This window comes from Monodelphis domestica, chromosome 5 (genome assembly GCF_027887165.1).
Source record: "Monodelphis domestica isolate mMonDom1 chromosome 5, mMonDom1.pri, whole genome shotgun sequence".
NCBI classification, from domain to species: domain Eukaryota; kingdom Metazoa; phylum Chordata; class Mammalia; order Didelphimorphia; family Didelphidae; genus Monodelphis; species Monodelphis domestica.
Window position 1 is genome coordinate 258,826,629 of NC_077231.1, and position 15,538 is coordinate 258,842,166.

Consider the following 15,538-nt stretch of genomic DNA (forward strand, 5'->3'; position numbering starts at 1 on the left):
AAGCCATCCTTGGACTTTTAAAAAAGCCCCTTATCTTTTGACTTAGAACCAATACTATGTATGCCTTTCAAGGCAGAAGAGTAGTAAAGGCTAGGCAATTGGGGCTAAGTGACTTGCCCAGGGTCACACAGCTAGGTTGTGTCTGAGATCCTGTCTCCAGTCCTGGCTCTTTATCTGCTAAGCCCCTAGATTCTCCTCAGCCTTAGACTCTTACTCAGCTGTATGACTCTGGCAAATGTCTTAGCCTCTTTTAGTCTCAGTTTCCTCATCTGTAAAATGAAGGTGATAATAGCACTTATCTCCTAGGGTTGTAGTGAAGAACAAATGAGATAATATTTATAAAGTGCTTTGCCCACTTTAAAGTGCTAAATAAATGTTAGCTACTATTATTCCCTTCTGATGGGTCAGATAACCTAGATAATGTTTGTAGTATAAATTATTCTTATAGAAATTTTTTTCTGACCCTAATGGATTGTTGGTGGAGTTGTAAACTGGTTGACCATTCAGGAGGACAATGTTGTTTTATGCCCATGGGGTAAGAAAACTATGTATGCCCTTGACCCAACATTACCACTACTACATCTATATCTCAAAGAGATAAAAGAAAAAGAAAAAGGACCTATCTGTTAAAAAATTTATAGTTGCATTTGGAAATTGAGGGGAGACCCATTGTCTGGGGAATAGCTGAACAAGCTGTAGCACATAATTGTGACAGAATACTATTGTGTTATAAGAAATAATGAGAAGGATGGTTTCAGAAAAATGCAGAAAGAAAATTAAATGATCAGAACCAAAAGAACATTGTACAGAGTAGCAGCAGCACTGTAACAATGATCACTTGTAAAAGACTTTGCTATTCTGATCAAGGCAACTGTCCAAGATAATTCCAAAGGATCCATGATGAAAACGGCTCTCCACCTCCAGAGAGAGTTGAACTCCAAATGCATATTGAAGTGTACTTTTTTCACTTTCTTTGTACTTCTTGCTTTTTATTATTTTTTAACATGTCTAATATGGGGAAATTTTTTTTATTCAGAGGAATGGGACCATCTCTGTACCTCTACCTTCCTTTGAAGAATATGCAGTCTGCTGTTGAGTGTCTCCACCGAATCTTCAGGACTTTGGTGTTCTGGAAAACAAAACAAAATGACGACCAGAAAATAACAGAAAGGGAAGAAACATTACCTCTTGTATGAGATGGTTAGGTGCTCATGAGAAAATGTGACATGTAATTAATGATGAATGACAGTTCCCTCAAATCAGAAAGAAAAAAGAAACGTCTCATTCATTGGTGTGTAACCACATTTTTTGCTTTTATTTGGGTTTCAAGAGACAACACAGATAAAATACTTTGATCAAACACAAGTTTCTATTTGGTCAGAAGAACAGGTTGACATGTAAGTCTTTTTTCTGGCTGCAGGAAATGAAGTAGTGAGGGAAAATACCCATGACCTCCTGAAAGACCTGATGTGTCCTGTTTTGTGGCACACATAACTTCATAAATATACAGTGTTTGTACATAGCATTGAAAAACAGATGTGCACGTGCAAGATGAAACCAAGTTATTTATCCCCCTCTTCCTTCTCCATGTACTATGTCTTCACCCATGCCCTTTTGCTCTTAGTCTAAGGAACAGAAGATATTCTATTTGCCCAAAGGACTGAATAACAATGTCTTCAGCAAGTTGAGACATTGTTGTAATTATACATATATTTATATTCTATCCTCCTAGAAAAAGTGGGACTCTTACCTTGATTTTTTGTTAAAATACCCCACTCTTGTCATAGTGGATCCCAGAAAGGAGGTTAGCAGCAAGGACATACTCTGCGTTATTTAATATGAAGAGTGGACAACTGAGCAAAGAGATAATACAAGGACAGATGTGGATGTAGTTCTTACAATATCAAGATTCAATACAGCTACCACACAGAAAGTGACATATCATAATATATTGTACAAGCTTATACAGCAACACATGTTGATTTGCAACACTGTACAGTTTAAATCTAAAGTGCACAGCCCCAATCTGAGGCGACGAGACAGGACTATCAATAGAATAAAAGGCAACACAATTACAGACACAATTTCTTTCCTTTTCTTGCTTTCTTCACATCCTTGTGACATTACACAAAGTCAGTACCGTTTCTACATTTCAGATAAAATAAAAACGCACCACACTTTTTTTCAAGTATTTTAAAGAAAAAAGAAACAAACAAACACAATATTGCTTCAGAAACAAAAATGGCCATGTTGATTCTAGTTAAAGCTAAAACCAAAGCTTTTTAAGGGTTATAAAGAACAGTCTCACGTAGGTAGGACTTGGCCAAGGGAATCTGGGCTAACTCTCAGAGACTCTTGCTTTCCCTTTCTCAGGGGAACATAGACACACTTTAAAATATTTTAATTGAAGGTCTCTGGATCTACTTGGGCATTTGATTTTGCCCTAATTCATTGGGTCATAGGTAGATGGGGACTTAGCTGCATAGTGGTAAGCAAAAATACTCTCAAATATGGAGAAATATTCTCCTTGGGGCTGGATGTTCAGGATCCCTTTTGGTAAAAACAAGGCTATAATTTCATGTTCAGGTGAAAAGATTTTAACTGTTGGATTCTATTAGCTTATTGTTACAGAAAAAAAGAGGCATCCTCTTTGAGTTGATAGATGTCAGCAGAAGGGAGAGGCATCTTAGGCTACAAAGGGAGGAAATTAGGATGTTGGGCTTCACAGTCTTCTTCAAGAAGGATGGACTTCTTAGAGTTCTGGTCTAATTAAAATCATGACTAATTGCTGGTCCACTTCACAAAAATTTATAACACATAACCATGTGTGAATCCTGAAAGTCAATTCATAGGAAGGAATAGGAAGCTAGGCTGTGGAACAAATACCTGAATAACGTTCTTTTCCACTGGAAAATAAATGCAAAGGAATACATAAAGAATTATCTTCTAATGCCTGCAGTAAATACATTGATAGCAGAAAAGGAGAGCTAGATCCAAAAGCCATGTATGCATAAATGTACATTTTAAAATGCATAATTGAAGCAAGTTTTTGCATGAAACCGGAGAAAGGATGCAGGAGTTAGCTATTTCATCAAAATAGAAAGGCATATAGCTGCTATTATCAGGCAGAGACTTCCCTCTTTTTCTGGTTTATTTTGATCCAAGAGTAGTATTAGGGTACATATTCATAAGTATTCTTCCTTCCTTTCCACACTTGTAGTTTTACTGCCCATAGAAAGTCTATGACCTTCAATAGCATCTTAATAGGTGTGGAGAGCAGGAGAGCCTCCTTGATGGTATATAAATAAGTAACCAGGTCATAAGTAACACATATAAACTCAAGGAACTATCGCTGTGCCCATTTCTTCATATGTTGTTTCACAAGAACAAGGACATAGATCTACTTGCCTTAATAACTCCAATATAAGAGTCTGCGGGGAGAGACCTAGAAGAGGCAGTATCTATTCTAATTTGGGTAACCTGCTGCTCCAAGTATTTTGGTCATTGTTCTGTATTCTTGGGGAGACAGTAAATGCATCAAAGACCTACTCAAGATGATGTCTCACTATGGGAATTTAGGAAAGTTTAAACTTGTGTGGGGGAAAAGAACCATCATCCATTCCCAAAATTAGTGAACTTATCATTAAAGACTCTGTGGGATAATAACTAAGTATCTATGAAGTAAATTACTTCTTCCTGGTCCCCTTCTGGAGGTAATATAGCATCTAGAAAGTTCTTTTAATTTTTTTTCCCCACATAGATATCTTTTCAACCAAGTGGGAGTTTAATTCTCTTGACTTATCACATCTCAAGACCATGCCTCAATTACTTCTGTTCAATCTCTAGTAGATTTTAGTTTCTTTTTCCCTAATTAATCTGAATGACCTAATTAATCAATGCTGTTTGGAAAGATGCTTTGAGAATAAGCATCAACAGTTCAGAGGGGAGAAAAGAATTAGAAGGCAGAAGAAAGAAAATCATCCTAATATAATCTTAGACTGAGGCTTGTTAAATACTGTATACTATGTGGATCAGCTGAGGGAAGACCATGTGGAAAACTTAATTGAGAAGAGAGCCCTATTGTTGTCCTATAATTGATCTGATCTAGCATTTTTAAGAGCTTCAGTGCTCTTGGGAGGTTTTGAAATACTAAATCTTATAGATGTGACAAGCTGTGAGACATGTAGAAATAAGTTGTTCCACATTTTAAGAATTTATGTGGGTCTATGTTTCAAAATAAGCATTACTAAGTATCTCATGTGCCTCCATTGGAAGAAAAAAATCTGTTTAGTTTTTCATTTCTGCCCCAGAAGTTTTTATAACCCATATAAAATAAAAATCTATACTTTACAAAATAGGATCTTCTTTTTATATATATATATATTTCCTTTTGTAAAATTATATGTATTTAAATACATTTGAAATGTTGCTATAGGTAAATTAGAAATTCTTTTCTAATACTATGAAAAAGGCAAGAGTTTTTATTTTCAACATAGTTTTATATTTGCTTTATCCTTTATCCCCTACTACACCCCAAAGAACATTTTGTGAATCTTGGGGGCAAATTTGGCACCATTCAACCCTACTACTCTGAAATGAAAATACATACTAACTTTGCTCACTTTGCTGGAATTGGGGGAACATTTTTAATAATTTTCAGCTTTTCCTTATTATTTGTACTGTTAATTATGAAAGAGGTATTCATCCTCAAACTTAAGGAAGGGCTTTTAAAAGGAGCAATGTTTCCTGGTTTTTTAAACTGTACTCTACATTGACACCACACTATAGAAATAGATTCACTTTGGAACAAACTACAAATACATTCACACAGTTTGTGACAACTTAATTGTTTAGCTAAAGAGCTGGGATAGCTTGGGTGGCTGCATGATTATAAATCCTGTCCAAGGCGTTCTATTTCCTCAATCAGGAAATCAATGTCTTGATGAGTTGCTGCTGGATTTGAGATGACCATGCGAAAGAAATTGACTTTATCTCCCAAGGGTTGGTAGCTGACCATTGTGGTTCCATACTCCATCATTCTGGCTTTAATCACGGGAGCAACCTACAGAAGAGACCAAATAATTGTGTTTTTTTCTCTGACAAATATTAAAAAAAAAAACCATGGATCTTTTTAGTTTTGAAAATAGGTTTCCTTTTTTAAAAATTCAGTACTGTATTTGTTTACCCTTTAAGAAATAAACTTTCAGTTTTCTTGGGATTAGATGAAGTTAATGTTTTACCAATGCAATGTAATTAAGACCTCAAGGACATCATGGTGTAGATATGAAGGCATTTTAGCTAGGATTCTTGCATTTGAGACTTGGCTCTGCCAAAAACTAGCCATGTGTCCTTATCTGAGATTTAGTTTCATCTGTAAGATGAAGGGATTGAAATGGATGATATCTAAAGTCCCTTCTAACTCAAACATTATATTTGATTCTGTGATTTTCAGTGCCATTATAGGAAAAAACTCATGGGACTTTCATAAGATCTTGCACTAATAAGTATAATAGTCTTTTCTATGTTATTGTTAGATCACTGAAGAGAGATAGCTAGAGGCGATGAGGAATAGAGAGCTAGTTTTGATGTGAGGGTTTAGGTCCAATCTCTGATATATACAGAGTGAGGGTGAGCAAGTCATTTAACTCCTCAGTGCTTCTAGGTAACTCTTTAAGATTTGATATTATAAAATAGCTGCTGATTTGCACTGAATGGAGTTTTCTGACCTATGGTTATTCCATACCACCAACAAAACAAAATAAAATCCAATTGACAGTCTATGTGGTTAGTAGGTAGCCAAAAGATCCAGAGAAGAATTCCTGATATGAGTCACTATATAGTATTTGGACAATAGTTGCATTGGATGAAGGGAATATATTGGTTGTGATCTTCATCATTGGAAGAAGTACTTAAGATAACTAACTGTCAAAACATTAAAGTATTACCTTATTAAATATTTTTAAAAAGAGGTGCTAGTGATTACTTACCAGAGAGTACAAATTATTTATTATTATGCTAAATGGAAGAATATTTAACAGCTATTCTAACCCAATAAAAATACACCGGAAAAAAGTTTGGAAAGCTGAATAGAAAGGTCAGAAGACAAATAGAACAATAGCAACTTCCCTTTGCTACATGAGAATTTAAAATTTTTTATGCCCCAACTCCATCATCTTCCACTTTAAATCTTTTTTTAGAGGTAATATTTTAGTTTCTAAAAGTCAGAGTGTTTTGTCAAAGTGCAGGCAATTCAGAATAATTATTCACATCATTCAACCAGGAATGGGATGTGAGCAGTTTGGCAGGGTAACACAGATAGATATAAATATAAACCTAACAGAAGTGTAGAATGGACTGTTTCACAAAATGAGTTCTGTTCTATGTTCTATAGCCTATGAAATCAAGTCCCAATTTTTCAGTCTACTTTTCAAGGCTCTGCTCAAGTCATACCTTCTACATAAGTTTTTACATGAAAACATTATCTAGCATTTGCCCCTACTTTAAAGAACTGAACTTGTCTTCACCTTGAACTCTTGGTTATACACTATTCTTTAGTCATTTTATGTACATGCATCTCATCTCCTTAATTATCTTTTATACTCCTTAAGAATAGGGACTCTCTTTCACATTCATGCATTCTCTTAATAAAACACAATGAAGAGCACATAGTGGGGACTTGTTAGATACAATAAAACTATGCAGAATGGGCACAATAAAAATAGATCTCTATGCAATGGCATGAGTTTAAATTTTAGATTTCAAACAAATGTTTCAAAGAGGATCCTTTGGCTCAGAAGAGGCAGTGAGGAATAATGGAAATAGCACTAATTTGATGTCAGAATACTTGGACTTTAGGCCAGTCATTTGATTTCTTGGGATTCAGTTTCCTTACCTATAAGATGACCAACATAATACTTGTACTATTTACCTCACATGGTTCTGAGGAAGCTAAAATACATTAGAGGATATAAAAGAGTTTTATAACAAAAGCTTAATGTAACATTAAAAAAATTAGATTTACTAATTGTAAAATAGAAAGTTGTTCCAGGGAAAATGCGATATGTGTGTGTGTGTGTGTGAGTGAGACAGACATCAAGAGACTGAGAGAGAGAGAGACAATGAAAGTAAGATGGAGGGAAGAAGGTTGGGAAAGAGAGAGAGAGAGAGAGAGAGGGAGGGAAGAGAGAGGGAGAGATAAAGAAAGGGAGAGGCAGAGTACAATGAATTTTGGTAGGTTTCTTCAACTACATGTTTGTAAATGTTTCCAAAACCAAGTTATCTTTTAGTGTTTTTAAAATATGAATCTTTTCTTGGATAGTTTCTTCTATCTCGGTAATGCATATCTGACACTGTAAATCTGACACTTATGAATGATAATACAAAAATGGTAGTCATCCAAGTGATTTCAGGTTTATTTTAGGCACAAGTACAATTTATTTTGCCTTTCAGAAATGGAAAGAATTCTTGTCTCCCCCGCCTAGATATTTAGTTTCTATTAATGGAAAAAAACCACAAAGTAGATAATTTCTATAATACCATGATTTCTGAGTCCTCATCCCTTTCCATAATCATCTGTTAATAGTTACACTGCAGTTTCTATTCTTAAGATACCTATCACATGTGAAATCTTTAGTTTAGGTTATCAGGACCAAATAGAACAAATGCAATGTACATTATTGGGCAAATTTGGTTTCTTTATCTGTTCAAAGAAAGACTCAGATTAAGTAATTTAAAAGACTCCTTCCTACTCCAAGCATTCTATGACTGATGGAATGGTAGGAAGAGCTTTGGATTTGGCACTGGAAGACCTGGGTCCAAATTCTGACTTTTCTGCTTATTTTTTTTAACTTAGGACAAAGTCATTAACCTCATTAAGAAATAGTTTCTTCATCTGTAAAATTAATGAGTTGCATTTCATGATTTCAAAGGTCTCTCCTTGTGTCAAGATTCTATATGGACTTGCACAAATACTCAACATTATTCTTTAAGGGTGAGTTTGCACAGGCTGTGTTCTTCCTACTGACATGAACACTGAATCTGAGCTGAGGCTTGAAATAGCTAAGATTTTTTTGGGCACAATAAATTTGGTTCAGTGCTGGGAGTGAATCTCAAAGAAGCAGCCATAGGTATACAAAAACTTAGTCCTGAAAGAAAATACAATGCTGCCAAACAAATTCACCTTGAGAGTGGAAGTGGAAGTGGAAGATGCAAATCTGAGGCTAAAGACTAGTGATTGTGTGTACAACTAGGATTAGAAATCTTGAATTAAAAAGGAACTCCAGTTTCTGGGACCAGTTTGGGAGTTCTATGAACCTGAAGAAACACAAGACACAAGGAAGGTTCCTTAACTGCTTCTGTGTTTAAAACGTTTGTTAGACTTACTGTCTCCAAATGGAGGGATTGATTTACATGGGGCTCTTGTACAGCATCTAGACCTTTGTGGTTACTCAAAACATATAAGATTTTGATTACAACAGCCTTGACATTAAGTTCCAACTTAAAAGCTAAATGGGTAACCCAAGAAAACAGCATCTAAATGGCAGGATTTTGTGAAGTGTGATCACCTCTGTTCTTTTAGAGGAGTGAAAATCAGTGGTCAAGAGATTAATCTGTTATCAGTCCACATGCCAGACAGACTTTGGAATAAACAATATGAAAGTACATCTGCCTTTGAACCTGGAAAATCTACATTTGTTTAGATATGTTACCTCTAGAAGATTTTGGAAAGGATCCCAAATACATGAACCATCAGTGGCAACTGATTAAACACTTAACAATGAGTACAGAAGGAGAATAAATTCTTGATGACTTGGATGGTTACAGTGAGTTCTCATTTCCTTCTAGGCATTTTGTCCTATTCTTGATTTAGCAGAATAAATAAACCCACTGGGAAAAGGCTCCCCTTTCCTTCAAACTGAGAATTCATTGGAGATCTACTCAACAAGAACCTTATGGGGCTGTAGAAATGGAGATGAAGACTGCTAGGGGATCATTCTTTACTTCTGGTCCATTACCTTTCTCATGCTTGTTAAAATAAGGGCCAGTGAACATTTCCCTTGCTTGAGTCAACATTTGCTTTCTCAAAGAGGGCTTATATTAAAGTAGCCAGAACTAGGCAGGAGAAAAAGCATAGAAAATCTGTTTCTACTTTGTAGTTACAAATCATGTGATGTTAACACACCTTTAATTAGCTTTGAGAGGTAGCATGATAGAGTTCAGAAAATTTTATTTCTCTCTGTCTGTCTCTGTCTGTCTGTCTGTCTGTCTCTTATTTCATGCCCACTGATAATTTGTAGATTTAAGAGAGTTGCTTTGTACACTGAGATGAAATGTCTTGCCCACAGTCATATAACCAGCCTATATATGTCAAAAGTAGAACTTGGGCCATCTTTTTTCTTATGTCAAGGTTGGCCTCTCTATCCTCTATACCATTCACCTCTCTTAAAGTTTGCTAAAGGTTTTTACAACAGCAACAATGAAAGAGGAAAAAAACTAATCTTGAACTTTAAAGGCTACACTCATTAGCCAAATTCCCTCTTCCTTCTCTACTCCTCAATATTCAAAAAAGAGTAGTATATCCTTCCTAAAAGAAAATGCCCGATGTTGCTGAATTCTTTATTTTTAGATCTATTCCCATCCATTTGTAAACCTTTCAAATAATAATGGACCATATTAAAGCAACAGAAGAGTTGGAGATAATGACTGAGTGTAATGAAGACTAAAGGAACCAGAGACATTATTATCACTATATCTTTCTTGTGACTCAAGAGGAAGTGCTTTTCAAGACTGAATAATGGCATTTCTGAATAGAGCCATCTGTTACTACTCTTCTATCCCTACTCCATATGGGTCTTTCTATATCATAATCAGTAACCTATCACCAGGTCCTTTGCTTCTTCAGTGTCAGAGTAAGTCCCTTATGTTATCTCAATCTTGTTTTCTAACATGGATAGATTTTCATCTTAATTCTATTCAGGAAGAATGACACAGTAGAAGCAGCAATCTAGCTGAACTCTCCCAACATGTCCCTCTAAAACAACTTTAAAATAACATGTTAAATTGAATTTTGGGGCAGCATAACCAACAAAAAGTCAGGTTGAGGCATTTTTTCCAGTCTAAGACAATTTAAGAGATTGACAGGAGAGGTCTGTGCCACTTTGGTGTGAAGACTGGATTTAGCTATCTCCTGATTTGTAACAATGAAGATGCTTAGTCTAACAAAATCAGGGATGTCTTGGGAACTTTGTATTACTCCACCCTGCGTTGTCTAACAAAATTGGGAATGTCTGTGACCATGCTTGAGGATTGAGTGTATGTATAGGAGGATGGCCTTTGATAGAGAAAATGACAAATCAGAAACAGCTGACAGACCCCTGGGCTGTCTTAAGTCAAGCTTAGGCTACCATTGGTGCAGAGGAGATGCAGGGAAGTGAGGTAGAATTGTCTAGGTATTTTCGCAGGGCTTCCTCTCATAGGTCTCTTTACCCAGAGAGGTTGCTCTGGCTGGCAGCATGCTAAGCGTTCCAACATCTTGGCGTGGTGGCAGCTATTTGTCTGGGTTTTGGCGGTAAGTGTGCCCTTGAGCTAATTTGACTTCAGGCATCTTGGCTGAGCCCTCTTGGAGTTCAGGCTTATTCCTTCCTCTTTTACTCTCCAAAACTTTATCTTCCTACAGTCTCTAATCTTCCCCCTGGCACAAGTCAGGCGGGAGAAATCCTATATCTTTTCCTTCTCCCTTCTTCTTAATTTCTTTCCATTATATTAATTAAAATCACCATACATTTCCAGCTGTCTTGGGTATTTTATTTGGGATATCCCATGGCAACCAGTAATTAATATAGTTTAGGTCACAACGCTAAAATTATCCTTTACATTGGTAGGAACCAGAAGATGCAAGTTGGTAAAAGCAGCAGTAGGTCTTGGATGTGGCTACAATAGCAGCAGCAGATTTGGAAACTCTTATTGCTCAGAGATAGGAAGGAGATCAGATAATTAGTCAGAAAGAGATTACAATGAACCCTGAGCTGACCCTGGGTTCACAACTAGATGCTGTTTGGCAATTCCATTAGGCACATGCAATTCTGAGCCACAGTCACAGGGCAGAGAGGAGTGGTTGTGGTCACTGGCTTCCTTGGTCACAAGGGAGCAAGGGCCCTAGTTGAAATTCTAGAGTTGAGAGGACCACTAGAGCTTGTGGTTGTGAGGGAGCATGGACCCTTCCTAAGTTTAGAACACAAGTGTAGAACAGGAAAGGAGTGATTATACTTCTCTTGAGATAATACCTCCTTAGAATCACCAAAAATTTCCAGGACACCCCCCCCCCAGAACTAGTTCTTAAAATAGCACCAAGAAAAAGCTTGAAGCTTGGGACAGGGCTTACCCATCCACACAGGAGCAGAGCCTACCTTTAACAAAAATTCAAAGTCAATAAATAGGCTAGAAAAATGACAAACAATAAAAGAACCTGATCATAAAAATAGTAATGGTGACAAGGAAGACCAAAACACAGACTTTGAAGACAGCAATATGAAAACAGCTATAAGCAAAGCCTCAAAGTAAAAAAAAAAACCTCTACAAATTGAACAGAAGCCCAACAGGAATTCCTGAAAGAGTTAAAGAAAAAGATGAGTGGTAGAAGGAAAATTGGGAAAAGAAATGAGAATGATAAAAAGAAACTTATGAAAAGAGAATTAACAACTTGATTTAAAAAAGGCTCAAAAATATCAAAGAAAATAATACCTTAAAATAGAATTGGCCAAATAGTAAAAGAGAAACAAAAGTTCACTGAAGAAAAAAATCTTTAAAAGCAGTAAGGTCATATGGAAAAAGCAGTACAAAAACTCACTGAAGAAAATGATTCTTTAAAAATTTAGAATTGGACAAGTGGAAGCTAATGACTCTGTGAAACATCAAGAAATAATCAAAGTCAAAAGAATGAAAAAATAGAAGAAAATGTGAACTATCTATCACAAAAAATTGACCTTGAAAAATTCATTTAGGGGAGATATTTTAAGATTAATTGGGTTGCCTGAAACCATGATAAAAAAAGAGCTTGGGAATCATATTTCAAGAAATTCTAAAGGAAACTTGCTTTGATGTCTTGTGTCTAGAGAGTAAACAGAAATGGAAAGAACCCACTGATTATCTCTTGAAAGAGATCCCCAGATGAAAACCCCTAGGAATATTATAGCCCCATTCCAGAGCTCCCAAGTTAAGAAGAAAATATTGCAAGCAGACAGAAAGAAATCATTCAAATGTTGTGGAGCCACAGTCAGAATGACACAAGATTTAGCAGCTTCCATGTTAAAGGAGCAGAATTAGAATTATTAGAATTAGAATATAATACTCTGGAAAGCAAAGGAACTGAGTTTACAAACAAGAGTAACTTACCTAGTAAAACTGAGTATAATCATTCAGGAGAAAAATAGTTATTTCATGAAACAGAGGACTGTTAAGCATTCCTAATGAAAAAACCCAAGCTAAATAGAAAATCTGACATTTGAACATAAGACTCATAAGAAGCATAAAAAGAGAAACATAAAAGAGAGTAAAGAAGATTCAATATGGTTAAACTAATTTACCTTTACATTTCTATATGGGAAGATGATACATGTAACTCCTAAGAACTTTATCGTTATTAGGCTTTTAGAAGAATTTAAGGTAGACAGTGTAAAAAGTAGACTCGAATCCAGGACTTCAATCCCCAGAAATCCTTGCTCCACTTCCCCAGAATGCCCTCTAATCTCACTGAATTCTCCCTTGGGCTTAGAGTGAGATGGGGTATTTAAACCTGGTTGTGAATAGGCTCAGGCTTTTTTTGGACTTCTGTTTTGGAGCAGATGCGTCTCTTTCATGATGTGGGTTATCTTGTCTAGGCCTCTCTGGCCTAGGCATGTGCTTTCTTATTCTGTATTTTCTTTAATCCTTAACCTTTAATAAACCTCATAAAAATATAATACTCCTTGCAGAGAGAAACTAATTTCTACCTGCCTCAGTCTCCCCTAAATTTTAACTGTTACAACAGAGAGCATGGGAATGAATTAGTTATATTGGAGTGATCTAAGAAAATGGAGTGTGGAAAGAGGGATACACTGGGAGAAATATGAAGGAAAAGGAAGAATGGGAAAGTGGGGAAAATTATCTCACATAAAGGAGGTGCTGAAGGAAGCATTTTTATAGTAGAGAGGAAAATGCAGGTGATGGCAGGCAATGCTTGAACCTCAATTTCATCTGAATTGGTCCCCAAAGTAGGAATATGTGTGTGTGTGTGTGTGTGTGTGTGTGTGTGTGTACACACACACAAAATTGGGCAAAGAAATCCATCTTACTCCAAAAGGGAATTAGGAGGGGAAAGGGATAAGAGAAATGTGGGAGGCAGTTAAAGGGAAGGTTGATTAAGGGAAGAAGTAGATAGAAGCAAAACAGGCTTTTTGAGGAGGGACAACTTAAAAATCTAGAGCAGGATAAGCAGAAGAAAATAGGACGGAGAGAAATACACAGTAATCAACAACTGTGAATACAAATGAAATGAACTCACCCATGAAATGGAAGCAGATAGCAGAATGGATTAAAAACCAGAATCCATCAATATATGGTTTATAAGAAATACACTTGAAACTGAAAGACACACATAGAATTAAAATAAGGGGTTGGAGCAGAATCTATTATACTTCAACTGAAATAAAGAAAGCAGGGTAGCAATAATGATCTCAGACAAAGCAAAAGCAAAAATAGACAACTAAAAGAGATCATTGAGGAAACTAAAAGGTGTCATAGACAATGAAGTAACAAAATATTCACAAAAAGTTTCACTTCTAAAGGTCTCATTTCTCAAATATATAGGGAACTGAGTAAAATTTCTAAAAATAAGAGCCATTCTTTAACTGATAGTCAAGGGATACGAACAGGCAGTTTTCAGAAAAAGAAATCAAAGCTATTGAGTCACATAAACACGGTCCAAAATGATAATGATTAGTGAAATACAAATTAAAACATCTCTTTTTTATAAATGGATCAAGCCATTATGGAATGTAGTTTGGAATGATGCCCAAAGGACTATAAAAATGTGCATACCTTTTCACTTAGCAATACCACTGCTAGGACTATATCCCAAAGAGATCATATAAAAAGGGAAAGACCTATATGTACAAAAATATTGATAGCATCTCTTGTTGTAGTAGCAAAGAACTGGAAGATGAGGGGATGCCCACCAACTGGGGAATGGCCGAATAAGTTTTGGTATATTATGCCATTAGAAATGATGAGCATGATAGTTTCAGAAAAACCTGGGAAGATATATATATATATATATGCATATATATATATATATATATGTATATATATATATATGAATTAATGCAGAGTGAAATGAACAGAACCAGGAGATCACTGTACACAGTAATAGAAATATTGCAATGATGATAAATTGTGAACAACTTAGTTACTCTGATCACTCTAATGACCCAATTCTGAAGGACTCATGATGAAAAAATACCTCTTCCAGAAGGACAGCACTGATGAAATCTGAGTGCAAATTGAAACATAATGTTTTCTTGCTTTTTTGTGACATGACTAATTAAGTTTTGTAGGACTTCATGTGTAAACTTGATATATTGCTTGAATTTGGAATAAAACATTTTAAAGAATGAAATAATACAGAATGAAATAAAGTAAATAATACACTTAAAAATGTCTTCATGAGGATAAGGCTAGGTAGGTCTAGAAATCTGCTTTTGCTATCTAGAAGTCTGTCTTCTTGTTTCTATATATAGACTAGGTATAATGACTTTTGATCTGTCTTCCTTGGAATACCCTGCCTAGTCTTCATAATGGTCTTGCCTCTTCATTATCAGGAATCTTTCCTGCTACTTTTAGGTCACCTAGCATCCTATACTTAGAAAACAGTGTAGAATAATTCAATTGGAAAATCAATGTATGGATGTCATATTTCTCTTATTGTTCACTATGTGTATACATACATATACTATCCATATATACATAGGTAGAAAGCCCACTATATGTATCACAGGAACGCATGAATCATTTACCTTTAGAAGGCGGCTCATTCTTTCTTCATTGTCTTCCATGTGCCGTAAACTTGGGGGGATATACCAGAAGCAGACATTTGTGTGCTGAGGCTAAATGGAAAAAAATGGACTTAGTCTCATAATTGATATTTAAAGTAAGTTAGGACCAATGATTGCTAAAACAGTATTCTTTGCTCTATGCTCTGTAAAACAACTACTGATCACCAGCATGTTAACAGCGAGAATATTTAATGAATGAATGACAGGGTCTATCTTATGTACGATGTTTATAACAATTCAGTAGATCCAGGTAGGGTGACATACATTCATAATCCCAGTTACTAGGAAGGCTAAGAATGGCGGTTCTCTTGGGCTCAGGAGTTCTGAATAGTGGTGGGCTTTGCTCATTAGGTGTCTTTACTAAGTTTGGCATTAATATGTAAGCCCACTGGAACTGGGGAGAGGAGACTGGGCTGCCTAAGGAAATGATAAACTGGTCGAAATCCAGAGTG

General features: G+C 35.9%; 1 protein-coding gene across 1 annotated transcript in view; it reads right to left on the minus strand.

Annotated features, from left to right (window-relative positions):
* Positions 1–1,288: 1,288 nt before the first annotated feature.
* Positions 1,289–15,538, minus strand: part of GAD2 (glutamate decarboxylase 2) — an 81,362-nt gene continuing 67,112 nt past the window's right edge. The window contains exons 15-16 of the mRNA XM_056800078.1: positions 15,048–15,137; positions 1,289–5,062 (exon numbers count right to left, since the gene is read on the minus strand). Coding sequence (XP_056656056.1) covers positions 4,889–5,062; positions 15,048–15,137 — 264 coding nt within the window. The 3' untranslated portion in view covers positions 1,289–4,888. The remainder of the gene's footprint in view (positions 5,063–15,047; positions 15,138–15,538) is intronic.